At 42.3% G+C, this 27,730-nt stretch overlaps 2 protein-coding genes across 2 annotated transcripts in view; one reads left to right on the top strand and one right to left on the bottom strand.

Annotated features, from left to right (window-relative positions):
• CNTN4 (contactin 4) overlaps positions 1-15,240 on the top strand; it is a 566,875-nt gene extending 551,635 nt beyond the window's left edge. Inside the window, exons 19-23 of the mRNA XM_003785487.3 lie at positions 371-483; positions 996-1,182; positions 1,615-1,727; positions 12,197-12,365; positions 15,140-15,240. Coding sequence (XP_003785535.3) covers positions 371-483; positions 996-1,182; positions 1,615-1,727; positions 12,197-12,365; positions 15,140-15,240 — 683 coding nt within the window. The remainder of the gene's footprint in view (positions 1-370; positions 484-995; positions 1,183-1,614; positions 1,728-12,196; positions 12,366-15,139) is intronic.
• A 12,313-nt stretch (positions 15,241-27,553) lies between these two features.
• IL5RA (interleukin 5 receptor subunit alpha) overlaps positions 27,554-27,730 on the bottom strand; it is a 37,219-nt gene continuing 37,042 nt past the window's right edge. The window contains exon 11 of the mRNA XM_023510657.1: positions 27,554-27,640. Coding sequence (XP_023366425.1) covers positions 27,554-27,640 — 87 coding nt within the window. The remainder of the gene's footprint in view (positions 27,641-27,730) is intronic.

Below are 27,730 nucleotides of genomic sequence, written 5' to 3'. Positions count from 1 at the left end.
TTCATGGGTCTTTCCTAAAGAACAATAAGCATAGCCAGGTCATAAGCAATAATATTCATAGCATGCTAATCAAGAAGGATCCGTGGTAAGAGAATTGTCAGCTATGAAAGTTGGTGCTTAAACTTACATAGTTCCGGGTTGCTTCTCTTCCACCCACTCCCAAATGTAGAGCCCAGAGCCTTTAGAGGAGTCTTTCACTATCACCGACACTCAGCTATTAATCACGGTTCCTCTGCAAAGTAGGGGTTTGGCTCACAATCATTCAGGATGATTCTGTAACCACAAATTCTCTGTATATCCTACGGCCAGTATCAAGAAGCCTATCCAGACATAGCTCATGAGTAATAACTTCTTTCATGTTCATCTGCAGAACCCACCAAACCACCAGCCAACATTTTTGCCAGAAGCCTCTCTGCCACAGACATTGAAGTTTTCTGGGCCTCCCCCCTGGAAAAGAACAGAGGACGCATACAAGGTTATGAGGTAGGCAAGGGACGTCTGCCTGGGGTCTGGAAAAAGTGTAGAGCCCTCAGCGAGGCCTCTAAGACGCACTGAAGTGAGAAAAGACCCAGGCCTGGCTTCTGGCTGAACGTTTACAGAGGCATCAAACATTCAGCTATGAGACTACCCTTTTCTGTGTTACACTCTAGAGATATTTTTTCAAAATAAACGAGATGGTTGGCAGATGAGCTTTGACATCTGATATACCCGGGATTACTTGAGCTCAAAACAAACGTGGGGGAAAAAGGAAGAATTAACCAACAAGGTTTGTGCCAATGTATCATCTCCCTAGGAAGCTAAGAAGAAAAAAGGGACCCTTGTTACTGTGGATAATTTCTTGGAACATACAAAGTTCTTTGTTCTGGAAGCTCTGCTTCACGGTATAAAAAACTAACTGTATCATAAAAAATCTGCATAAAAAGATTATTACCCAGTGACATTGGAAATATCCCCAGTGGGTGTGATTTCCAAGGTCTTTCTTTCTATTTTCTCAGGTTAAATATTGGAGACATGAAGACAAAGAAGAAAACGCTAGAAAAATACGAACAGTTGGAAATCAGACATCGACAAAAATCACCAACTTAAAAGGCAGTGCACTGTATCACTTAGCTGTCAAGGCGTACAATTCCGCTGGGACGGGCCCCTCTAGTGCAACAGTTAACGTGACAACCAGAAAGCCACGTAAGAGCAAACTTGCTCAGAAATATGTGGGGGATTCATCAGACATACCCCAAGTTCATTTTCCCTCCCCACCTCCCATGTTCATTTGCATACTAATTGGTAACATTACAGTGGATTCAAATTTACCTTAACATTTTAACTGAACCTTTCCAAAATACCATGCAAGATTCACTGCTCCAGAGGACAGAAAGATACATGTTTTTCTCCTCGCTGGGAAGGGCTACTTCTTTTAGCTATAAATGTTAGGCGACCAACTGAATCTTTTTCCATTTGCGATGCTGTATCTCATCAGATTTTAGTGACCTTGAAGACACATATTAGTGCAATAGTCCATTAAATTGCCTCCCCTCTCAAATTCGAGTGAGGAGATATTCCTCAGAATCTATTGAGATTTAATAATCTGTGACTTCGTATATCTTAATTTTTTTATAGCACCAAGTCAGCCCCCTGGAAACATCATATGGAATTCATCGGACTCCAAAATTATCCTGAATTGGGATCAAGTGAAGGCCCTGGATAATGAGTCGGAAGTAAAAGGATACAAAGTGGGTAATTTCTTTTCTGCAGAGGCACCCAATCCTGCCTTGGCGGGGACTGTCTCTTACATGAAGCATATGATCGATTCATGTTCTCACGTCCCCTGATGCTCTCCCAGACTCTTTAGGAATCTCTGCCCCCAAAGTAGTTTGGTCTGAGTTTTATGTTCTCTAACAACTGGCCAGGATTTAGACAATCACCTAAAAAAACGTTAGGGACAGGCAATGTCAATATGATATAGTTAAATACCTTATGGATGGGTCTTTAAAAAATGTTGAAAAACCACTTTTTAAACATTTCTACTATCATCTTTGTTTTTTTCTTGTCTCAGTACTTTTTAATCAATGGTAGTAACTTCCCAATACCACCCATGATTATTTTTTGTTCATGTTTCTATAGTTAGGAACATATATATAAAGAAAGAAGCACATTTTTCAGAAAATGTATTAGCCTGATCCCATAAATGTTGGCCTTTCTTTAAAGAGAAAATGTAAAGAATGTGTATATAGAGTCCTCTTATCACAATTAAAAGGGGTAATAAATATCTTCACCTGGTTTTCAGGGAGCTCTTGCTGCCTGACAAACCACCCCCAAACTAGGAGCTAACATAACAATCATGTATCATGTCTCATAATTCTACAGTCTGAACACGGCCAATATAGGCAGTCTTTCAGGCTGTACTGTCTGCGAGCTTGGTCTGGCAATTAAATTTGTGAACTTTCTGCAACACACTTACATTGGCAGCACTGTAGAAGCAACTCGTAAGGTTTCATAACCTCAGTATATCAGTGTCTCAAAGTGGGTTCATGTCAACGTGTGGCAGTGTCTTGCTGACTGTGTTTATTGTTGTTGAGTGTTTATGAGAATGTTGGGGCTTGAATTTTGCCACACAGAAACATTAAATTTCTTGCCAAACATGGTAAGAGTGGAAGTAAAATCAGGGACATGTTAGTCTAAGTTTATGGGGAAATGCCACGAAGAAAATGTCAGTGTACAAATGGATTAAATATTATTCTGAGGGGAGAGAAAGCTTCACTGATAAAGGAGATCAAGGCAGCCCGTAATGAGCAGAAATGATGAAAACATTGCAAAAAAATTTGTCAAATTGAATACCAAAATCATTGGCTAACTGTAAGAAACATAGCAGACCAAGTAGACACCAACAGAGAAACAATTAGGAAAATCTTTTTTGTGTGTGTGGCCAGGGCTGGGTTTGAACCCACCACCTATGGCATATGGGGCCAGGGCCCTACTTTTTTGAGCCACCAGTGCCACCCAACAATTAGGAAAATCTTTTTTTTTTTTTTTTTTTTTTTTGAGACGGAGCCTCAAGCTATCCCCCTGGGTAGAGTGCCATGGCATCACGCTCACAGCAACCTCCAACTCCTGGGCTCAAGCGAGTCTCCTGCCTCAGCCTCCCAAGTAGCTGGGACTACAGGCGCCTGCCACAGCGCCCGGCCATTTTTTGGTTGCAGCCATCATTGTTGTTTTGGCGGGCCGGGCTGGGGATTCGAACCCGCCACCTTAGGTGTATGTGGCTGGCGCCTTAGCCACTTGAGCCACAGGCGCCGAACCAATTAGGAAAATCTTAACTGAAAATCTTGGCATGGGAAAGGTGTGTGCAAAAATGGTCCCAAAGGAGCTCACTGAGGAACAAAAGGAAAGACCTCATGCAGAACCTCCTCAGTCTGTGAGGACTTTTTAGCCAGTACACAAAGAACTGTATTGGAACACTCTACTCACCCCAACTGGCTCCCAGTGACTTTTTTCTTTATCCAAAGATAAAGGATATATTGAAAGGAAGACATTTTGATGACATTCAGGACATCAAGGGTAAAATGCTACAATAGTTCTGATGGCCATTCCAGAAAAAGTGTTCCAAAATTGCTTTGAAGGGTGGACTGGGCACTGGCATTTGTGCATAGGTTCTCAAGGGGAGTGCTTTGAAGGCGACCATAGTGATATTCAGCAATGAGGTATGTAGTCCTTTTTCTAGGATAAAGTTCACAAACTTAATTGTCAGACCTTACACACTTTCACACACTTCAGGCTTTTCACTTAGAATGGTTGGAAAAGCTGGAGGCTGGCCAAGGATCATTCTCTGCATGAGGCTGCTCCATGTGGGTAACTTGGGCTTCCTCACAGTATGGCGATTCAGAGCAGACAGACTTCCTACAGGGTTGCTGGCTTTAAGAGGGAGAAAGCAGAAGCTGCCAGGCCTTATAAAAGCTAAAGATGAAACTGGCTACTGTGAGGCCAGCTCAGATCGAAAGGGAGAGGAAATGGCTTCTACCTCTTGCTCCTTGGGTAAGGAGCAATATGCTTCAGACAGGGAAAGAACGAATCATAGCCATAGTTGTAGACCATAGCATGCGTTAAGAAGACTGTGACCAGGAGGCAGACAAATCTGTGAGGAATGAATTAGGGATCTGAGTATGTTTAGCTGGATAAACAAATCTCAGAAGCATACTGGCCACTTATAATATCTGAAGAGCTATTAGAAGTAGAATTGTTCCTTGAGGTTCCAAGGAAGAAAACTATGACCAGGGAGTGAAAGCTACATGGAGGTATTTTGGCTCAGTTTTATATTCTCCTAGCCAAAGTCCTTCAAAAATGAACTCTCAAAGAGAGATGGAAGGTTTTCCTTCACTGCAAATAATTAAGCCTTAGCTCTATCGCCTCCAAGGAGGTATTGGAAAAGGAAATATAACGTGGGCATTTAATTTGGCATTTTGTTCCCTATCGAGCCCTAGAATGTAACGAGTAAATGACTTTCAAAAGCTTTGGGGAAACCATAATCATTGGGCTCTGTGAACAATATTCTTGACCTTCAGTGGTTTTGTATTCAAAAGAAAAATGGTTCTTACAAACTGGCCCATAGTTTTCATGATAAAAGGAAGATTATATGTCTGGGCATGTTGGCGTGTACCTATTGTTCCAGTTACTTGGGAGGCTAGAGGCAGGAGGATCACCTGAATCCAGGAGTTTGAATTCAGCCCAGGCAATATAGTGAGACCCTATCTCTAAAAAAATTTAATAAAATACAAAAATAAATGATAAAAGGAAGATTATAAAGCCAAACCTATGATTTTGAAATTTTTTTCCAATAAGAGAGCTTGGAAGTCAAAATCTTATGGAGTCTCATGAACTGGTCTTTTATCTACTACAGAATAAGTGAGAGGTTTTCCAAGACCTGTACACTAGATTACATGAAGGGCAGAAGCAGGCAGGTGGAAGCTAGAGCCTACGAGAGGGTGCGCTGCTGTCAAAAGGCACCACTGCCACTAACTTCCTGCCTCTGCTGCCTTGTGAGAAGAGGGGCACAGTGCCCCAGATATGTCGACGTTTCAGAAGATGGCAGAAAACATGTATGATGTAAAATTTTTTTATTTTAAAATGTTGGCAACTCCTCTAATTTTGTTTTGTTTTGCTTTGAGGCTATGGAATACAGACCAAATAAAATTGGTATTCAGTCTGAATTCAGGCTGTGGGCTGCCGGCTTGTGACATTTTTGCACAGAGCTGTTGTGCACCAGGCAGGCAGTGCCGTCAGTGCATGGGATCATGGGAAAGTCAGAGGGGAAGCCCAGACTGGAATTACGAGTTGATGTGGAAGGCGACCTTGGAGAACGAAGCAAAGTACTTTTTAAAATCTGGTTACTAGAGGGAGCTCTAGCCAACAGCGAAGGCTTCTAAATTGAAGGGCTGGTTAGGGACACCGCTTCCTTTGGGATAGTTATTAATTAGTTGATGACTTAATGTATGTCCCCAGACTATGGGCTTCTAGAGGACCACAGTTGAGTTGTCACCATTATTTCTCCAGTTAAAGATATATTTCCGATGGCTGTATTGGAGTGGAGGTTGTATTATAATGGAGATCTCATGTCCTAAACTCTCAGATCATGAACTTCTGAGTGTGAAATACAGGGTGTCCCAAAAGTCACCACGCAAAAGGGAAAATGGGAAATTCAGTATCTAAATGTACCTTTATTTACAAAATATTCTCTACGTGTTGGCCACCTTTTTACATGTGCACAGACACACACACAAAGTCTTCTCTTCCATCTGTGGAAAATATTTTCCTACATAGGAAAGCTTTTGGAATGCTCTGTAATGTGAAAGAGTTTGATCAGTTTTATTTGTGATTAAAAAAAGATATGGGATTGAGTTAGTTGGAAGATGGATGACAGAAGAAAAAACAAAAATGATGAAAAGAAAGAAGGCCTGGATGAAGACAGACCTTTGCAACCTTTGGGCTAATATTGCCTGATCACTTTGACCTTTGATTACCACAATAAGCAAAAGCAGATATGATATGGATAGAACTAATTTAACCAGACCAAAGGAAAGAGAGCAAAAAAATACAAGAGAAAATGTTTTTCTCCCAGCTTCCAGTTACACCCAACAGACCAGGTAGAGAAAGCACAGTAGAAATGCAGTAAGCTCTAGGAGTCCCTGGGAGCTCCACAAGCTCCATGGACAAACCTTTAGCCAGATTTTAAGCTTTTTTTCAAGTTCTTGCTAAAATAAAATTGATGGGCAGGGAGCTACCTAAAGCATCTCAGCAACCAGGCAAAATGTTAGCTCAGCCAGAGATCCTAGAGATCCTTTGGTCAACCCCTCACTTTACAGGTGTGAAGACAGAAGCCCATTGAGGATAGTGACTTGGGAGTGCCATCTGCTCTCTCAGAGGCAGGGATCAACAAAGCCGAAGTTTGCTTCAGTGAACTGTGGCTAAAAAATTATGGGCATTTTTAGAAGAAAATTTGAGTAACAATTATTATTTCGTTGCCATTTCTTTGCACTTCTACAAAGAAGTGGCAGCGCTTCTGAAACTCCCCTGTGAGCCTGCCTTGGGCAGCACCTTTCCAGGAAGGCATTTCTTACATTTATTCCCACAACAGGCACTTTTGCAGACATGCAGAAGATTCAATTGGGCAGCATAAAATCAGGAGGGATGGGTGGTGGGAATAAAGCAGGTCAAGACAAGCACAAGGATATTTGACTTCTGAGGAAAGGGCTGCTTGCCTTAGTGTATGTTGGATTTAGGGAAACCGCTTTTATTTCCATAGAAATAAAATAAAACATTGGAATAAAATGAAGTTTCAGATCTGAGATAAAGACCAGATGATAATCAGATTTAGAAATTTGTTTCCCAATATGGCTTTTTATGTTGGTTGATTATATCTTCTAGATCTCTAGTCTAGACTATCTCTTTGAAAAATATATTGGTGCTTCCATGTTGGGAATTTTGCATCCAAGGCAGCCTGATGATGGGTGGACATCAAGTAGGTGAGATGCTTCAGAAACAAGATGTGGTGACAGCAGAAGTGGGGAAGGTCAGAACAGGCGATAGGAAAGAACATCAGAGTTGTTCTTAATTTGCAACTTAATCACTCCCCTTACTTTTAGGGCTGGAAGTAGCAAGAGACAGACTCCTTATATCTTCCCAGTTAGATTCCAAGGATCCACACTGTATCTGGCCAGAAAAATTGACGCCCACACATACATAGGAATGTTTTGGTATATATGATTTAAGTATACATACAGTTGGCCCTCAGAATCTGCAGACTCAACCAACCATGTATAAAAATATTTAGAAAAAAGGTTAGATACAGTGGCTCATGCCTTTAATCACAGCACTTGGGAGGCCAAGGCAGGAGGATCACTTGAGGTCAGGAGTTTGAGGTTGCAGTGAGCTATGATGATGCCATTGCACCTAGCCCAGTGACCGAGTAAGACCCTGTTTCAAGAAAAGAAAGGCTCGGCGCCTATGGCTCAAGCAGCTAAGGCACCAGCCACATACACCTGAGCTGGTGGGTTCAAATCCCACCAAACAACAATGGCTGCAACCAAAAAATAGCCAGGCGGGCACATATAGTCCCAGCTACTTGGGAGGCAGAGACAGGAGAATTGCTTGAGCCCATGAGTTGGAGGTTGCTGTGAGCTGTGATGCTGTGAGCTGTGATGCCATGGCATTCTACCCAGGGTGACAGCTTGAGGCTCTGTCCGCCCCCCCCCCAAAAAAAAGAAAAAGAAAAAAAAGTTTTTTTTCAGAAAAAGAATAAAAATAACCTAATAAAATAATAATTTTTTTAAAATATGTAGCATAGCAACTGTTTACATAGTATATAATCATACTATTATAATTAAAGATAATTTAAATTATACGACAGGATAGGCTTAGGTTACATCCAAATACTACACCATTTTATATAAGAGACTTAAGCATCCCCAGATTTTGGTGTCTGTGGGAATCCTGGAACCAATCCCCTGCAGTAACAAGGGACACTATATTTTTGTATATATGTAACCCCCCATATACATATATACACCTAGACGCACACTCACATATACATGGCACCCCCCAGGGTCTCTCAGGAAACCTTCCCTCATGTCACTAAAAGAGGTGGTGGGATTATGAATTGAATAAAATAAGAATATAATTGCAATGGCAGACTGACCTTTGAAAGAGAATTGGACTCATTACATCAGACTTGCCCTTCCAAAATTTGCTTTTTATACTAAAAAAGTTTATTTATTTTTATTGCGGCGTGGGTTTATTTTTGCTTTTTCACTAAATTGTCTGGATTTGTGAGGTCTCAACTTGGGTAGACAGTCTCAACAAAAAGTTCACTTAAGAAAGTGTGAAGCCTATAATATTCTGTTAGCACAAATCTCCAAGCTACTTTATTGACACCAGAGCTAACAGGAGAACAATTACGGCCTCAGTACCACACAATAAACTGCGTATGGAGAGAGGTGACAACATAAAGGGTTACAATGACTCAGTCCATTCAAAAAACTATTAATATATATGCTAAGGCTAAGCACTGTTATAATTCATCTTACATTCATAATAACGAATGAAATATGTGAAGTTATTAGCCCCAGTTTTATAGGTGAAGAATCATGGCTCAGAGTTTGGTAATTTCCTAAGTTAACACAGCTGGTACGTTGAAGACCTGGGCTCAGAGTCTCACTGCCCCTTGGTTATTCTGCCTGTCAGCAATAAACGGATTAAGTTGTAATAAAGTCTTACAAATAAAAATAAAGTGAGGGAAATAGAGAGAGCCATGAAGTAAATAGAAGAGACTTATTATTTTATATAAAGGCCAAGAAAAGCTACTTTCAGGAGGCAACATTTCATTTGAGCCCCGGAATCTCTTTGGGAAAGAAGATCCCAAGTATAGCAAACAGGGAATGCAAAGGTCCTGAGGTGGGCACTGCCAGTGCAATAGGGAGGGCAGGGGACTGGGAAAAACCAGAGACTTTATGCTTGTCCAGAGTGACAATTCTCAGCTCCAGCTGGTTGTTGCTGTGACCACTACTTCAGTCCATTTTATGCTACAGAATATCTGAGACTGGGTAGTCAGTAATGAACAGAAATGTATTGCCTCATGGTTCTAGTGGCTGGGAAGTCCAGTATTAAAGTTCTGGTATCTGACAAGGGCCTTACTACTGCATTACTCAATGGCACAAAGAGAGAGAGGGTGACAGAGAGCAGGAGGAGGGTGCAATCTTCATTTTATATCACGACTAGTCCCACCCACAAGGCTAGAGCCCTCATGACCTAATCAGGCCGTGAAGGTCCCACTTCTTGGTACTGTTACAATGGCAATTAAATAATTTTAAGTTTCTGAGGGCCAAATGTTCAAACTATATCAACCAGTGTGGCCATATCTTCCAATTTTTCAAAAGAACCCAAAACTTTTTCATGTATAATTTCTTGGTTTTTGAGTCTAACTAAAATAAATGTAAACATTATGTGGGCCAAACACATAATACATGCCGACTGGATATGACCCACGGGCCACAAATTTTCTACTTGTTTTGCATTCATGAAGACACGGACCAGAGAGGTGAAGCAATTTGCCCACAGCCACACAGGTGGTGGCCAAGATGATCTTGGTGAAGAATCCCAACTCTGGATGGGCCCCAATGAGGGCTCCATGGGTTACTGGCCATGGGACCCTGGACAATTGCTTACCATCTCCAAGTCTCAGGTTCTGGTCTTTGAAATAAGAATAACAAGAGTGCCTCCTTTAAGAGGTCATCTGTGTAAGCATCTAGAACAGTGGTTCTCAACCTTCCTAATGCTGCTATGTATTTTCATTGTTACAAAGGGGTCGCAACCCACAGGTTGAGAACCACTGATCTAGAACATACAGTACCCAGACGTTCAATAATGGAAGGAGTTGATAATATTTGCCATTATCGTTATTCCCATGAATCCATTCTTTGTCCTTGCCTACCACCTGGATTATGTCAAATGCAAGCTCGTCCTTCACGTCAATCAGCTGAACCAAGTGTTTGGTATAAATAAAGGTTTTCAGGACTTTATTTAGGTCCCACTGTGGTTCTTAATATTACAAAACTGATAAGCAGTGCTGATAAAAGGCTTGCTTTTTCCTGGAAGTGTTTCTTTTGGATTTATATTTCAAACTAGTTGAATTCTCTGAGCTCTTGCAAGGAGCAGAGGTAAATCAAAGAAGCAATTTATTCCTCAAAGCCAGCTGTGACCTTGCATCCCATCAGCCAGCCCATTCTCCTGGAGGGCTGTGATGGGAAGCGGTGACACTCCTGAATGTGCCTGAGGATTTATTTGTGCCTAATCATTAGCAAGGGGATGCTGAGTCTGATCAACTGATGCTTCAGAGGGAGGGGGACGGGGGACCGCTTATGAATCTTCCCACCTTAAGGAAATTGTGTTTTCCACCTTGTATTAGAGAGACATAAATTAAGGTGATGAAATGCCAGGGAACAAATGGGATCTAAACCATTTTAAGAGAATCTTACGAATTCCTCTTGTGTTTGGTTTTGTCTTGAGATAGAAGAGTCACCTTATGTTTCTAACCTCAGCAGATCAGAATTTACAGGGAAGTTTAGGGAAGGATCTGCTAATCTTGTGTTTCTCGAGGCATGACCCTGGCACAGCGACCTTGGCATTAACTGGGAACTTGTTAGAAATGCAAATTTTCAGATCCCACCCCAGGCCTACTCGGTCAGAAACTCTGGGAATGGGGCCCAGCAGTCTGTGTTTTAACAAACTCTCCGAGAGATTCTGATGCATGCTCGAGTTTTAGATCCACTAATGGAATTCACGAGGCCCATCCCATATTGACATCACCTCAGAATCGGTTTTCATAAAACATCCCACAGCCTGGATCCCGTCTCTGCAGCACCCTCCCCAGATCTGCTGGAGTGGGACTGGAACAGTGTTCCCAACCTCCTCACTGCTGTCACTGAGCTAGATGACTCTGCTGCAGGGTGGCCTCTACGTGGTAGGACGTCCAGTAGTGTCCCTGGTTTCTACCCATCACACCAGTAGCACCCGTTGTGACAATCAAAAGTTTCTGCAGACATTGCTAAATAGCTCCCTGCGAGGAAGAATGTATCTTCCACCCTTGCCACCCCTGTCGAGAGCCACTGAGCTAGAGCATCAGTATTCTATAAGCACCCCAAGGGGTTCTAATGTGCAGTCAGAACGGAGACCCACTGATCCCATCCAACCCTATCTTTTTCCTAGTTAGGGGAAAGTGGCGAGGGTGAGCTGTAGAGGTTCTGTAGGCAAATGCACTTGCTAGAGAGGAAGATAACCCACTTTCCAGGCCTGTGTGTTTTGTTCCTGATTGGAGTTGATGCCAGTCAGAGCAGATGGTCTCAGGAAGGTGACTGTGTTTTCAGGAGAACTAGTTGGCCACCTCATCAAATGCCTCACACTGCAGACTCAAAACCCAATGGGGGCCAAGAAGGAAAACAAAAATTCGCTAGAGGGACTGTTGTCGCAAGCTCCAGACGATTGTAGGCAACAATAATTGACTCTTTTCTACGTAGCCTCTCAGAAAGGGATCCCAGACAGAAGAAGGGGGTGTTTGCTTCCCTTGCCTTTCTGAGATCTTCTTCCTGTGCTGAAATGTCCTCTCTCCAAGATCTGTGATAGTAATAAGCTTTTGGTTATGACTGCCACATGCTTCTAACTTTGTCATGTGCTTTCTCTTATTTAAGCCTTGATAGACACTATTTCTTATATGCTTCCTTTGAGCCAGACCGTCACCATATTCAATCCTTGTGCAATCTTGAAAATGCTCCAAAGGGTGGGTATCATTTTCCCCATTTTACAGACACATAAGTGAGGCTCAGAGAAGTGATGTAAGGGGCCCACAGTCATGCAGTGGCCAAGTCTGTGCTGATGCCAAAGCCCAGTGTGTAACTGAGCTCTGGACATCCTCAGGAGACAGTCAGCCTACAATAGGTTAGGTGGTTGGCACAATCATGCTGCCCACTCCCCTGCTGGACTGTCCTTTTAAGCTGTTTCTTCCCTCACCATAAGTGAGCCTTCCAAATGCAAGCGGGCAGCCAGGCAGCCTCCACATCCCTGCATTTTGCTGGTGCCCAGAGGTGAAAACAAATGAATGCTCCATCTTTGGGGCCTTTGTGAGGACAGCAGGTGACACCTGTTCTTTCTGTATTGGCAGGTCTTGTACAGATGGAACAGACAAAGCAGCACATCTGTCATTGAAACAAATAAAACATCGGTGGAGCTTTCTTTGCCATTTGATGAAGATTACATCATAGAAATCAAGCCATTCAGCGATGGGGGCGATGGCAGCAGCAGTGAACAAATTCGAATTCCAAAGATTTCAAGTAAGAATGCCTTTTTCTCTGTTTCCCCCTGGCCATCCTATCAGCCTTCCAGATGAGTCAGTGCTTGAAAGAAATGAATCCCCAAAAAGAAGACTTCTATAAAAATGGAAGACACCACCCTTCTTCCCTCAGACGACTTCTGTGTGCTGAACATAGGCACTTTGTGCAAAAAACCAGTTGTCCCTATTTTGACTGATTAATCTGTTGCCAATGAAAAATAAGGTCAAAACAGCCCCGGATCAGTCACAAGGGTTTTTCCATGTTGACCTATGTGGTTTGTATCTACATAACCCCAAAATTACAGCTTAGGAAGTTAAAAGCACGAGCATGACTCAGGGAGAACCCAAGCCAAAGCATTCTTTAAAATGCTATAGCAGTTTGTCTCTAGTGAAACATCATAGTTCAGTGTCTTCAGGTGAAAATTTTGAACCTACTATTTATTTTGAATGTGCATCTGTAACTTGTGTGTAAACACATATGTCTCTATGTAGTCACAAGTATCTTCACTTTCAAATATCATTGAATGATGGATGTGAGAGAGTATTCTTTTTTGAGCAAATACTTTCAATTCTGTTTTTCACTTACTATGTTTGTAAATGTCTCAGCAGCGTATATTTTTTATTCTTGTGTACGATTCCATTTATTTAAAGAAAAAACACAGGATCGGCAAATCCAGGGAGATGGAAATCAGGTACAGCTTTATGGCTACCAAGTTTCCATTTGGGGTGGTAGACAATTCTGGCACTAAATAGCGGTGCTGGTTGTACCATACTGAGGTGTACCTAAGACCACTGAATTTCACGCTTTAGTTAAAATGGTAAGTTTTGTGTTACATGTATCCTATCCTATCATAAAAAGAAAAAGATTGTCATTAGATTGCTGAGTGTAGATTTTGACTGGCCTTTGGATTTAGAAGTCTAGAGATTAGGGGATCAGCGGAGGCTGGTGATTTAAATTTTCAAGCCGTCAATGGAGATATGATATTTTATATTCCAGGAAAAAAATCTCACCTCAGAGTTCAAAGTTTTATCCCTATGGTATTCCTCTGCCAAGGTCTATCATGTTATTTTTCACATGAGGAAAGGGTCTATTATATCTTACTGATACATGTGATAAAGCCCCCACTAAGCATTTTAACTACGTCTACAAAATTCCAGTGCCTCAAATCAGAAGAGAAATATTTCCCTGGTCATTTCACTCTTCTTCTGACCCACCTTTTGTTTAGTTGAGATTTGATAAGCATTTGTTAATTCTAACAAATACAACTGGACTTCAGGTGGGTGGGAAACTCCACAGGACCGTGCCTTAGAACCCCGGGGCGATTTGCCAGTGTTTCTAGGTTACTGCATCTTTTTTTTTTTTTTTTTTGGGCATACAGACACTAAAGACATTTTTGTCTTTGAAAAGACAAAGGAGAATTAGATTCTAGACTTCGCCAAACGGGAGCCTCAAGCTGTCCCCCTGGGTAGAGTACCGTGGCATCACAGCTCACAGCAACCTTCAACTCCTGGGCTCAAGCGAGTCTCCTGCCTCCGCCTCCCAAGTAGCTGGGAACACAGGCGCCCGCCACAACACCTGGCTATTTTTTGGTTGCAGCCATCATTGTTGTTTGGCGGGTCCGGGCTGGGGATTCAAACCCGCCACCTTAGGTGTACGTGGCAGGCGCCTTAGCCGGTTGAGCTATAGGCGCCGAGCCCCAAACTTCTATTGAAAAAAAAAAAAGCCAGATTTATGGTGAGATGGAAATAATCTCCAGGCCACAAGAACACAACAAGATTGGGGTTTATTTATCTCACTCGGTTAAAAATCTGACTTTGTATTTTCTTATTGCAAAGATTGGCTTTTTTTTTTTTTTTTTTTTTTTTTTAGGCAGACAGATTACTGGTTTTATTCATCATAAAAACATAGTTTAAGCAATTATTTTGGCATAGTTATTAGATGATAAGGAGTTGACAATGAGCAAAACATGATCTCTTCCCTTGAGAGAGAGATGTTTAATTATGGTCAAAGACATCTTACAATATTGAAGAAACTCTGAATGACAGATGATAACCTCTTACTATGAAAAATGTAAGACTCGCCTGGTCCAAAGTTGTAAACAGGTACAGATTCCTTTGTTCCTTCTCCACTCCCACTGCTTGACTTGAGTGGCCTTGAAATTGAAAAAAATAAAGAAAAGAAAGAAAAAGAAAAGTGTAGGACCCATAAGAAAAGGCAGAAGTTTAAAAAGGATTGAGTTATTTTGTTTGGAGAAGAGGGGTTTATTTTGACTGACATGGGTTTGAATCATAATCCAGCTATTTACTAGCTGGGTCATCTTAGCAAGTTACCTAACCTCTCTGGGCCCAGATCTCATCTGTTAAATGAGGTAATAGCAATCGCTTTTTCTCATCTAGTTTTTGCAAGATTTAAGGGTCCTATAGACCTGTGCCCCAAACAAGGGGAGAATTCAAAAGGGAGTAGCAATTTTTATCTTCTTGCACCAACGATGAATTTGTCAGAATCGTTATTAGTAATAATGAAGTTTCTTCTCACATTAGATGTGGACATCCACATTTTACAAACGGTTTAACAGAGGCATGGGGAGGGATGTTCCATACCCTGCTCCCAAGTTCAAAGCTAAGTAGTCATAGAACTCATATTGAAAAGTCATGAAGGGATAATCGTTTCTAGCAGAACCTAGGTAGTCCTGCTGGTTCAAAGGGCCCCATGGCCTCTCTTCCCTTTGTACCCAGGCTGAGGCTGTTTTCAGTGGATTTGTTCTCTCTTTTCAGATGCCTACGCAAGAGGATCTGGGGCTTCCACTTCGAACGCGTGTACACTGTCAGCCATCAGTACAATAATGATTTCCCTCACAGCTAGGTCCAGTTTATGACAAAAGTTATCTAAAGGACTTGCTGTTTATAATATAAGCAACATTTAGCTAGTTGTTTTGAAGACACCCAGTACTAAGTAATATTGTTGTTCGAGTACATCTTATTACCGGGAAAAAAAAAATGTTTTTTGCTTTTTTCGGAATGGCATTATACAGTACTTCCTCAAAGCAGACCGAGCTCGGTCTGAAGTTTCTTTGGAGACTCTGCGATGCACTGAAGACATCTGTAATACGATGTTACCAAAGCAGTTTACATATGTCCTTATATGCATATTTTTATTATATATTTAGTGTTTTATAGAATTTTTTAAAGTTAACATATAATGTAGATATTAATTTTTTCCTCTGCTGTAAAATGCTATGGGCAACACAGTCATGCAATTCTAATTTGAAAATATTTCCCTTCAAAACAGAGCTGGAAACTCCTCTTGGTTAATCAATTGCAAACCATGTGTACAATTTTATGAGGATCTAGTGGCGGAACAGCTCTGTAACTCGAGGCTGCCGTAGGTGAACCATCTTTGGATGGCAAATGCGTTTGGACCTGTACAGTATGTTTTCCCGCCCCCTTGTGAATTTTGTTGTTCAACACAACTGGAGAGGGGTTCAAGAATGGCTGCAATCTCAAAAACAAAATGGACCGCCTGAGAGGAGGCATCTTGTGCAATACCCCCGTCCCTGAATTTAGCATTGTACAGTGAGACTTTCTTTTCACCCAACTAAGTTAGCCTTGTCTTTGTAGTAGCTTTACCTTAGACATTAAATCTGAAGTTACATAGCCTGTAGTAACATAGGCCAAAAGTTACTATAGTCAACCAAGTCTTTCAAAGGGTACAAGATAATTTTACTATCTTTAAATGTATCTGTTTTGAATGTAAATTTTTTAAGACAAGTAATTCTCTGTCAATGGATTCATAATTTCTTTACACGATTTCTTATATATAATACGTGTATCTCTGTAACAATAGATCCCTTCTTTTGAATCAAAATTCCATACAGAGTTTGGAAGATTTCTCCTATTTCAGCAAATAGTTGCCACAAAGAATTTTTCATATGACTCTATAAAAAGGTCTTTAGGATAATTATATGGTATCTTTATGACTCTCCTGGTTTGCAATGGGTAGTCTAGTTGCTTTATAAGCTTTACCTTCTAAGTCTTAAAAATCACACATTGGAAAATGACAATATCACCAAATCCATATTCTTAAGAAAAGAGCTATTTGTTATGATGGGGGAGGTTTTGTAAGTGGACACTGGTGGGACAGTAATATAAAAGGCAATGAAATTTTCTATAAAACGTCTACATGTAAACATGCAGCCACCTTTTCTTTTTAGAGAGCTCAAATTTACCTGTAATTTGTCATTTTTGCTTACAAGTAATATATAACTTAACTTTTCAACCTTCTAGTCATATTTATCCAATAAAGTCGTGATCAGGATTCCATTTGTGTAAAAATTAGGGTGGTAACCAGAAAAAATATTGTCAGTATTTCAAGCTGTGTTCCTTTCTTAGTTTGATATGATTAACTTCTATGTTAAAATAAAATAATATTTAAAATCACACACACACACACAAAATCAACAAAATAAAGAAATGAATGAAAAAAAGATGCCACCCCAGGTAGTCCCCAGCCCCAGTGTAAATGACATTTACCAGTGATCTAGCATATGTAATCTTTTTTTAAAGGTATTGTTAATAAATATTCTGTCATTTGTAAAGATACTTGTCTTTTGGGAGCATTTTTCCTGCCTGTCTGTCAGGGAATCTGTTAGCTCACCCTTGTGCTAGTTATAATTAGGGATTATAGTGGGACTCAAAAGTCTCTGACCATGACCCAAAGCTAGACAACCCAGAGCTATTTCTTTGGAATTGAGAGCCCTGAAGACATCATTTCAAATCCTCTTTGGAAGTAGAAAGGGTCATACTCCACAAAAAAAGGTCCTAAGATCAGACTTGAATATATTCTCTTGCTTAGTTAAGTCTTTTGTATATCGAATCTAAGTATACCTGTTGTTTTCCCACCACCAATGCTAAAAGGATAAGATCTAAACTTGAGCATTGAAGACCTTTCTTAATCTAAAACAACTTAACTGTTTTGTTTCCAGACACTCCTGGCCCCTGAACAATGGTTGCTTTTGGTCGCACCTCTGTGCCTTTTGGTCGCTTGGCTGCCCCTTCGTGAAATGCTCCCCGCTACCCCCATCTTCTCTTTCACCCAGATCCCAACTGTCCTAATGCAGCCCCTACCCTAGGTTGTCCGTGAAGCCTTCCCACATGTCCATCCTCTGTGACATCCTTCTTCTGAATTAGCTGCAACCCCTATATATACCACTCATTTAGTAATGAATCAGGTATGACTTTTGGAAATCTCTTGTACTGTTATCTTGCATTATAATTTAACTCCTGTATTGTTACTTACCTTTCCTTGTATGTATGCCTTGTCTTCCCAACTAGATTGTAAGCTCCTTGAGGGCAGGGACTTTGGTCTTATCTTCCATGTACTCTCCATAGTGCCTAGCACAGTGCCTTGCAATAAATACTCATTGATTAATTGATTGAAGGGGTCTTTGAAGTAGCATTTTCCATCAGTTGCCCACCTGGGTGCCATAGCAAACTAGAAAGACTGTGTTACTACTTCTGTGATGTGGTGGGAAGCGTTAAAAGGCCTGGCTTCTAACTTTATGTCCTGAAGAAGTCCTTTAACAGCTCAGCTTCAACGGCTCAGTCCTGGATTAGCTGAGTCTGGCTGAAGTGAAGATATTAGAAAGTGGCCCGGGGCACCTTCACGGAAACCTGTCTGATTTGTTGGCCTTCATGGTTGTCACGGCACTAGTTGCAAGCAACAGAAACAACTCTGGCTAACGTGAGCAAACAGAAAGGAGTTAGCTAGAATGACGCAGTTCAGATCCGTGAGCCGAGGAAACACAGAAGGACCAAGGCTTGGTGAGAGTAGGAACCAGGCCTCTCCAAGGGTCCAGACTGCAAGAACTTCAGAATGTCTTTTCAGGGTCCTGTGTGGGAATGAATCAGCTTTGTGTCCCATTCTGATGCCACTGTCATCAATATCCATCAGTCCAGTTTGGTTCACACAGCCAGAGCACCTTGATCACACTAAGCCCGCATTCATAGGGAGGGATAATTTGTTAAGAGAATATTGAGATGGTGTTTTCAGAAGGTGAGAGCATAGCTGCTGGCTGGGTCTGAGCAGTAGACTTCGTATGCTCAGTCACGGGTTGTTCCTAGGCCCCAAGCTGAAGTAATACACTCAATGGAAAGTATTGTTGCTTGACATTTTTTCTGAAAGAGGAGCACTAGGAAAATTTGCTTTGCTCGTTTAATCTTTTCAAGTTCTTCTTCTCGTCCTCTTGTGTGTGAGTAACCCACCTGTGATTTAACCGTACGAAGTGAAATTCTATTCTGCCAGATAATTGGAGTCTCCCAGTGTACCTAGTCTCTTTAGAGTCCACACATGCAGTGTCTAAAGCAACACCTTTCTGTGGGGGCAGAAGACCCAGATGATAAACCTCCTTTCTCAGGTAAGCTCTGAATCCTCCCAGCTTGGAGGTGAGAGGTGTCATAAGCCCGTATCTTCTGAGTTATTTCTGCCTTCCAAATGTGGTTATTTACATCTGGGAGGCAACACTAAAACTTGATTAACCTTTCACAGTATCTCCCATCACCTTACCTTACTACAAATATGCTCAAAGAATGTTGAGTTATAAAATGTGTATAAATAGTGTGTAATTAGCTACTAAAATGTCATGTAATTTTTAAAGTAATTTAATGTGATATAATCAACCAACAAGTGATTTTTGCACACCATGATTGGATCATCCTGTTCTCCCCCCATTAACACAGATAATCAAGACTTGACTGTATTTTCCTGTTGTTACAATTAGAACAATATTCTGGCTAACAAAGTAATGTGGCCAAACATTGTGATTTGAATGGCAAGCCTTTAAAAATTAAAGATGTCTAGTCCATCTGTGGGCATATCCAAAATTATTTCATTGCAAAATGCCAGACACAGAGGCCTTGGAAAGGCAGCCTGATACAGAGGCTGAGTAGGATTCTGGAGTTTGACTGCCGGGGGTGCATTCTGACAGTTGATATTTGTTAATTAGACAGGAAGGTTAGAGTTTGTAAAATTCGAAATGCATGGCTCTCCAACCTTAGTGACTGTTTTATCATTCATTCTTGGTTCTTTTCCTCAAGGGACTTAAGAACTCCAGATGCAGAATGTTTATGCTTCTTATCACCAAAATGAGTCGAATTCACCTGGCACAACAATGATCACCTTTTCTTTAAATATTAATATCAATATTATTGATATTATCAATTGCTATATTGATATATATCATACAGTAGATATTGATACATATCAACATATCAATTGATGGTATCAATATTATAATAATATCGGATTAGAGATATTACAATATAATTATAATATTGATATTATCAATTGATATATATCAATAATGTAATATATTGATATATATCAATAATATTTAATAATTTTAATAACACAAGCGACTACTAGTTTAAATATTGATATTGATGTTTATATAAAAGCATTTGAGCAGTAGGTTCATCATTCAGATGCCAAGTTTTCCACAACGCCTCCCTTAGGGTCCCCACCTGGTACTGACCCCCGGTTTCTCTGACCTCCAGGCCATGCGATCAGCACCTGCTCATGTTGGTATCCCTCTGCACCCGGTACGTAAATCATTTTAGTTCATATCTTCTCCCCACTAGTACACAGAGAGCATCTCAGGGTTAGAGTCTAGGTATGATTCCTCACTGTGCTCCCCAAGCACTGGGCCCATGTCCCCCCCTCAGAGCTAGAGTGGGGAGAATCCATATACAGCACCGTTTCATATGATTTCCCCAGCCCCCGCCATAGCTGTATGCAGGTCGGGCCACTCATTCTGCAAGGAGTCCCCTTTCCCCTTGTGCTAAATGGGCCGTGCACCTTAAATGTTACAATCCCACAACTCAAGAGCAAACTACAATAGTCAACAGAGCTCAGCATTTATACAAAATTGGCCTCTATATTTTGTCACCAACAGTTACAGGCAGTTATAGATTAGCAGAGCTCTAATAATAGAGATCACACAGAGAAAGATTTTTTTTTAAGGGTCAACCATATGATAGATCTGAAGGCCTGGAAACTGCAAGGCTGAGGTACTTAAATATAGATGCCGTAAATCTGACATCCCCAATTTCTATAAACTGGGCTTTGACCACATATTCTTACCAACTATTATGAATAACACAAACGATACCAGGAAATATACGTGTCTTAGGATTTTAACTAACAAAGAGTAATATCTTTAATTTGGCTTTACAGTTTTCAAAGGCCTCTTTCACTAAGAAGCAGGAGACATGAGTTTTATTCCTTTTTTGTTTATGAAATGAAAGTAAAGAGGCGACACGGGAAGCCCAAAGTAATGTAAACAGTGAGAAAGTCAGGACCAGAGTTTAGAACTCTTAATTCAGTGAACTTCAACTCCTGGAAATTAGTATTTAAGGAGATAAAGGACAGAAGTAAAACCAGAGAACGTTTCAGGGTGCTGAGTGGACAAGAGGAAGATGAGGAGGGAAGGGAGCTGTCTGAGGGCCAGATGTGGGACGTGGAGAAGCCCTGAGTGATGGGCAGGCCCCGGGCACAGCGGTCTGCAGGAGCGGGAGAGCAGAAGGCCCCTGACGTGGGTTTTGGCTTACAGCCAGGGACCGTACTGGCTGCCTTCTCTGTACCCGGCACCATGCTGGGCACGGGAGAATGATGTGGCATTCAGGTGTGGGTGAGGAAGTTCAGGGTCCAGTGACCCCTATTTTGTCACGCTACATAGAAATGCAGAGTGATGAGAATAGGCAACAATGGCTGTGCTGAGAGTACGTGCCGGTCTCCGTGCAGATCAACCTGGCCGTTTAGTCACTGTTTATTATTTCTATTTTATACACAGAGAACTGAGGCTGAGAGGTTCAGAAATTGGTCCCTAATCATGTACCTGACCACAGAGGCCAGGCATTCAGATGCTGGTGGCTTGGCTTCTGGGTCCTAGTCCAAAGTGTTAGATGTTTCTACCCATAGATAGATGACAAATCCATAAATAATAAATAAAGAGATGATTGATAGACAGATGGCAGATAGTTAAATACTGGTTTCCACAGTGACCGGGGCCATGGCCAAGCCCATGGAGCGCAGGTGAGCACTTCTGAGCTCTGAAGAACCCCCACCTATCTGCTGCTCTGTCATCGACTACAGGTGGTGTTTTTTGCTTGTTTGTGTATTTGTTGTATTTGACTGGGTGTCTTACAGGTGTTTCTTCAAAACTTAGGCTGTCCTACAAGATGAGAGTTTCCACACAAAATTCAAGAGGACCAGTTAAACTTGGATTTCGGGGGAAAAATTGCTTTTTTAGTGCGAGTATGTCCCTTGCAATATTCATCTGAAATTCAAACTTAACTGGCCCTCCTCTATTTTCATTTGCTAAAGCTGATACCCTTACACAGGTGGGAAGATGCACCTCCCCTCCCATTAAGGCAATGAATTTCTAATTCAAAATTCCAGGGTTTGCCGATGGGTTGCCAGATGAAGGTCCATGGTTGTCAGGGTGAGGCATGAGGTTTGCTGAACTCTCTTCCCCATTCCCTTGAATGGTGTGTGGATGGCATGTGTGTGTTTCCAGAGAGCCAGGGCTGGTGGGTGAGGTTCCTCTCAAAGCAGCAGCAAAGAGTGTTAAGACAAAGGGATCTTTCCAGAGCCAAGGCCCAGATTATGTGGCAAAATGATAAAAAAGAGGGTGGGAGGAATTCCAGAAGTATTGTATTTTGAAAGGTTATGAGAATGGGCTTGTTACCAAGAACAGAAGCCATACCACAGCTAACTGGAAAATGATATAATTGAAGCTCCATTTATCAACTATAATATTGGGACTAAGTATCTAAGACCAAGTAACTGTCAGTTTGAACCAGCCCAGCCATTCCTCCTGAATTTAGTGGTTAACATGGGATGCTTAGCATGTGTCAAGCTCTGTGCTGGGTGCTGGAGAGACTAAGATAAATGGGGCTGAGGCTTCCCTCCTATGGATCACAGGAGACAGAAACATACCGTTATTTGAAAGATGTTGTGTAAAGTGTGGACAGATAAAAGTATGAACAGAATACTGGACCTGTGTTTCTTGTAAAACCAACTTATTACAAGGTTAAGTTCAGTCAAGCACAACAAATATTTTCACCACCGATCCTCCACAATAGAATGTTTTTTATTGATTAAACATAATTGTTTTTTCTCAAATTAGTTGTTTTTCTGAAAAAGAGCACATCCAAATAGCACATATTTTTAATCCATTAAGCAATACACTGATAAATACTGACCTCTGGCCAAATCTAGCTTATTGTCCATTTTTTGTAAATAAAGATTATATTGGAACACAGGTGTGTTCATTTAAGATATCATGGCAGAACTGAGTAGCTGCGACACAAACCGTATGATCCTCAAAGTTGAAAATATTTAGTATCTAGCCCTTTAAGAAGGTTGCTGACCTTTGAACTATGATACCATACTTTATTGTTAATTTCTTTCCTGCAATTTTCTTTTTTTTTTTTTTTTTGAGACAGAGCCTCAAGCTGTCCTCCTGGGTAGAGTGCCGTGGCATTACAGCTCACAGCAACCTCCAACTCCTGGGCTCAAGCGAGTCTCTTGCCTCTGCCTCCCAAGTAGCTGGGACCACAGGCGCCCGCCACAACGCCTGGCTATTTTTTGGTTGCAGCCGTCATTGTTGTTTGGCGGGTCCGGGCTGGGGATTCGAACCCGCCACCTTAGGTGTACGTGGCTGGCTCCTTAGCCGGTTGAGCTATAGGCGCCGAGCCGTCCTGCAATTTTCAACCTCAGATTTGTGTTCACTTCCTCACCTGGAGGTACAAATCTTGGCTTCTAATTTTAATAAATGAAACAAACCTAACACACCTTCAAGTTGAAAAGAGTCCACCAGAACTTTAATATCCATGGGTCATATGGGCCGCTTAGTGCTGCTCCTGACAAGTGACACAGACACCCAGAGCCAAGTGGGTGGTGCCTGAGGTCTCCCCTTGGCCGGGAGCACCAGGAAGCTGTGAGGGGCCCAGGCATGGGATGGGCAGCTATGTAAGGGTTTTAGACCAGATGTGCCTTTTATATTACAGATCCTTCAAAGGGAGGAAATACTGGAGGCCAAGAGTTCAGTGCAGAGGCTACTGCAGTAGTCCTAGCTGAGAGCTAATAAAGACAATAGTGGGGGCAGAGAATATAAATAGGAATATTTAGGAGGAAAAATTAGAAATGTACCCCTCCCTTCAATTTTCAGACTTAAGGGCGGCACCTGTGGCTCAAAAGGGTAGGGCACCGGTCCCATATGCCAGAGGTGGCAGGTTCAAACCCAGCCCCGGCCAAAAAAAAAAAAAACACAATTTTCAGACTTAAGGCAATTCCCTGTCATTTATGTTAAACACTTCTCATTCTGAAGCACATTTATATTCCCATCTAGTACCTAAAACAGGATTACTGGAGGAAAAAAACAAGATTGTCTTTTAGTTCAATATGGAATTTGAAAGAACAGAAGGTTTTTCTAAAAGCTGATACCCTGGAACATGATGTTTAGGACACCGAAGCAGGAACAGCTACATAGTCATTGTCTCAGCAATCCTTAGGCCAATACCAGGTCCTATTCTAATTACATTTTCCACCTTTACTTGTGCCATTAAAGATTGTTTTCAGTTCTCTCTTCTCACTTCCAGATATCTACTTTTCTTTAACAAATTAGCACCTAAGGTTTATTAATTCCACCAGCAGATGGTCCTGACACATACAAGTCTCACCACAAAAACGTTTGGATTTTTAATCAGGATTTTCTTTGCCCACATAGATTCTTCAGCCTGCATGCCTAGCTCGAGGCCTAAGGCATCACAGTGAGGCTCAGGTGGCAAATGTGACCTTGACCCTCCACTCTGCCCAACATTTTCCCCTGTGCTGCGTGCAGCAAATTCCAAACGCCAAGGAAAGAGAAATCCTTTCTCTTGGGCTGAAATCCTTATTGGAAAGGATGTCTTGGAGAGTCATGTTTGTTCAGATCCCTTGGCTTGGAAGGTCAGAGGGGTGTCCAACCTGTAGCCCATGGGCCATATACTGATTTTCTTTTCTTTTTTTTTTTCTTTATACTGATTTTCTTGGTGACTATTTTGCTTATCTGTGGCGTCGGATATCACAAAAAGTATGTGCAGACCTTTTGTTTTGCTCATCAGCTACCTTTAGTGTTTGTGTATTCAATGTGTGGTCAAGACAACTCTTATTCTTCCAACTTGCTGCAGAGAAAAAAAAAAAAAAAGGTTGGACACCCGTGCTCTAGGAGGAAGGTGACCCTCCACCCTCTTCTCATGGGGGGTAGGAGCCAATAGCCTGAACTCAGCTTATGGCAACTGGCTGGCAGTGGTGTTTCCCACTAAGTGAATGTTAAAACTCTCTGAATTATCATGACAAGACCAGTGAGAGCCATAGAGACTAGCTCTATGAGCTGCTCTAATGAGCTGCTTCTGAAGCCTGATCCCTCTTAGAAAGCGATTTAGACCTTACAACTTGGGTACATTGTCAGCAAAACAAGATCCAAGCAATAGTGTCCTGATGGTCAGGCAGACGTGTTGCCTGGTGACTCCAATTGCGCTCTCAGTAGACACCTGACTTATTCTCCAGGGTATTCCTGTCGGCCTTGATGATCTCTGCTGAATACTGTTGAGTTCCAGCCATGTGCCAGGTGCCATGCCAGGGCTGACAGAGGGTTTGAGAGGATCCTATAAGCACTTTATATTTTCCAAGGTCAGGTACTGTTATAGACACTGTCGATATAAGGCTGCTCCGGCCTTCTGGCACTCACAGCCCATAACGGCATCTCCTACAGTGAGGTAGCTCCGAAATGGGGAGGCCCAGGGTGAGCACCCAGATGCAGGATCCACCAACTCTGACTGAGAAGACCTCGTGGAAGATGTGACGTTGGATACAGGTTCCCAAATAATGAGTGTGAGTCCCACAAGCCAAGAAGGGAGCACATTCCCCTGGGGAGGCCACCTGGGCGCTTTGTGTGGCTCCCGACACACCCAGGGCTAGATGACAGTGCCGGCTTGGAGAAGGGGGCCAGGGAGCCCTGCAGAGCCCAGGGAACTGCTAGCTGCTGAGGTCACGGGAGGCATCTCTGAAGTGAGCACCACATCAAGCAGTGAGGACCTCGCCACATTTGGAGGTTCCCTTCTTCTGTTCCAGCCTCCTCGGCAGAAGCGGCTTCCACAGTGCTAGATTTCCAGGCACTGGTTTGAGCGAGATCAGGCAGGGAGCCCTAAGTCCCCCACGGGCAGGTTTTTTGGCGGCCCTTTTCCTTCACTTATTCCTTCAGCAATTGGTTTCTAAATTTTGATATTTCTAAGCATTGCCCAGAGCAGCAGTTCTCAAAGTGTGGTCCTGGGCCAGGCAACATCAATATCACCTGAGAACTTGTTAGAAATGCAAATTCTCAGACCCCAACCAGGCCTATTCAATCAGAGACTGAGGTCGGGACCCTCACCTGGGTTTTAGTGAGCCCTCCAGATGCCTCAGATTCTGATCTAAAGTCAACACCATTCCCAGAGATTCAGGCTCAGTCTGGTAATCGGGCAATCAGCATCTCTACACCTTGCCTTCTAGGCCACACCCGAAGCTAGCTTCAGCTCTTCCCTGGCTCTCCCCTTCACACTGCTGGGATCACCTGGCCCGGTACAACTCCTTGCTACACCATTTCCTATCTAGCAACCCCTCTGCCCCTCACAGACTGCATCCATACAGTGGGGTCAGTGGTCTCTGCACCTCAGTGACTGCATCTGTACAGTGGGATCAGCGGTACAGATCACTGTGGTGAGACAATGCAGGCTCATCAAGGTCAGAGCCAAGGTCTGCAGCATCTGATGCAGCACCTGACTCTTGGGGAACTACGGGTAACTGACAGCCTTCACGGCTGCTGTTCCTGTTATCCAGGGCCCAGCTCGGCTAGTCACAGAGGATAGTTGCTGGTTAATCAGAAAAAAACAACCCCTGGAGACATGATGGTCAATGTGTCCCCATTGGTGGCTTAAAACTGACTAGACTAACTCCAGAAAGCATATAGAGTGTGCCCTGGTGGGGTTCTGAGCACTGCCTCCTCCTTTCCCTGACTCTAGCTTCTTGACCCAGGGCCAAGCACTGTTTGGGTCCCTTCCAGCTTCCTCCTGGCCATCTCTGCCCAGGACATACCTGTACTTGGTTCCACCTGCAGTCCCCTGCCCATCACGAAGGCCTCCAATCTAGATGCAGACTCCCATGCTGAGAGAAAGCATTTCTGTATGTATTGAATATTCTGTGTCTATTGTTTGGTAGCCTGCTAGAACCCTTCCAAATTTAAGAAATTAGGATTGACCTCACGTGACTTGACCAACAAGTTGCTCTGCAGTGCTCAGCAGCAAATGTCCCTTACCAAGTTCATTCTTGACCCCATGACCTCTTTCACAATTGAATGCTACTCAAGGCCTTTCTCAATATACTTTCAAAATATCAAGCCTTCCTTCAAGAATATAATCTTTGAACAAAATCCTGTTCTATCTTTTAATATGAGGTGGTGTCTTAGCTCTTTCGTTTTTTAAATTAGTTTGCCCCAGATCATGCTCCCGAGATCAGGCCTCCGGAACTTGAAATAATGTCTCTCTCTCTTTCTCCCTCCTATACACGCACTACTTGAAAGAAAAGTCTTACGGAACTCTGAAAAAAAGGCACCACGAATTTGTGACTTCCACTTGCTGTAGGAAAGAGAGTCTTGAATCCAAGTTCATGATTCACTCCAGGCGAGTGCAGAACGCTTTCTTCCTGAGCTTTTAGCTGAGCGTTAACCACTGGCAGCTTCTGCAGCCAGACTGGCACTGCCAGAAGTGAATGCAGTCAGACGTTACTCTTAAAAACTGTCTCTTATACAAAAAAGTCTGAGGTATGTCATGTGCATCACAAAGATTGGCAGGTGAGGAGGTGCCACCCAGCCCAGTGTAGGGAGACCAAACCTGGCAGAATGTTCAGATTAATCCCCCTCCTTGCAGGGAGCGAGGAGCATGTGAGGAAGCGTGCCTCAGCAAAGGAGACACCAGACCGGTAGTTCCTGATGCATTGCCCGGCAGCTAAATTGAGAATTAATCCTGAATGCCGCTTAGCCAAGAAGTATCAGTCCCTGCTCTTCTTACCACGGAGACATGTGTGTGTGGGTCCATGTGACAATGCCACAGTGACAATCAAAACACAGAATCTTCCAGGGTCTCAAACACAGGCTCCTCCACGTAACTTACGACTTCAATCTCTGTTTCACTGGACCCAGCTTTCTGCAAAACAAATCATCTTTCCTTAGATAGCTTTTAGAGACATTTTCATTTCTTTGAATTCTGCACAAGTGGTTTTAAGTCTGTTTTTAA

This window comes from Otolemur garnettii, unplaced genomic scaffold (assembly GCF_000181295.1).
Source record: "Otolemur garnettii isolate 467f Iridium unplaced genomic scaffold, OtoGar3 scaffold00015, whole genome shotgun sequence".
Taxonomy (NCBI): Eukaryota; Metazoa; Chordata; class Mammalia; order Primates; family Galagidae; genus Otolemur; species Otolemur garnettii.
Note: the sequence above shows the minus strand (reverse complement) of the source record. Positions and strands in the feature narration are given on the sequence as shown.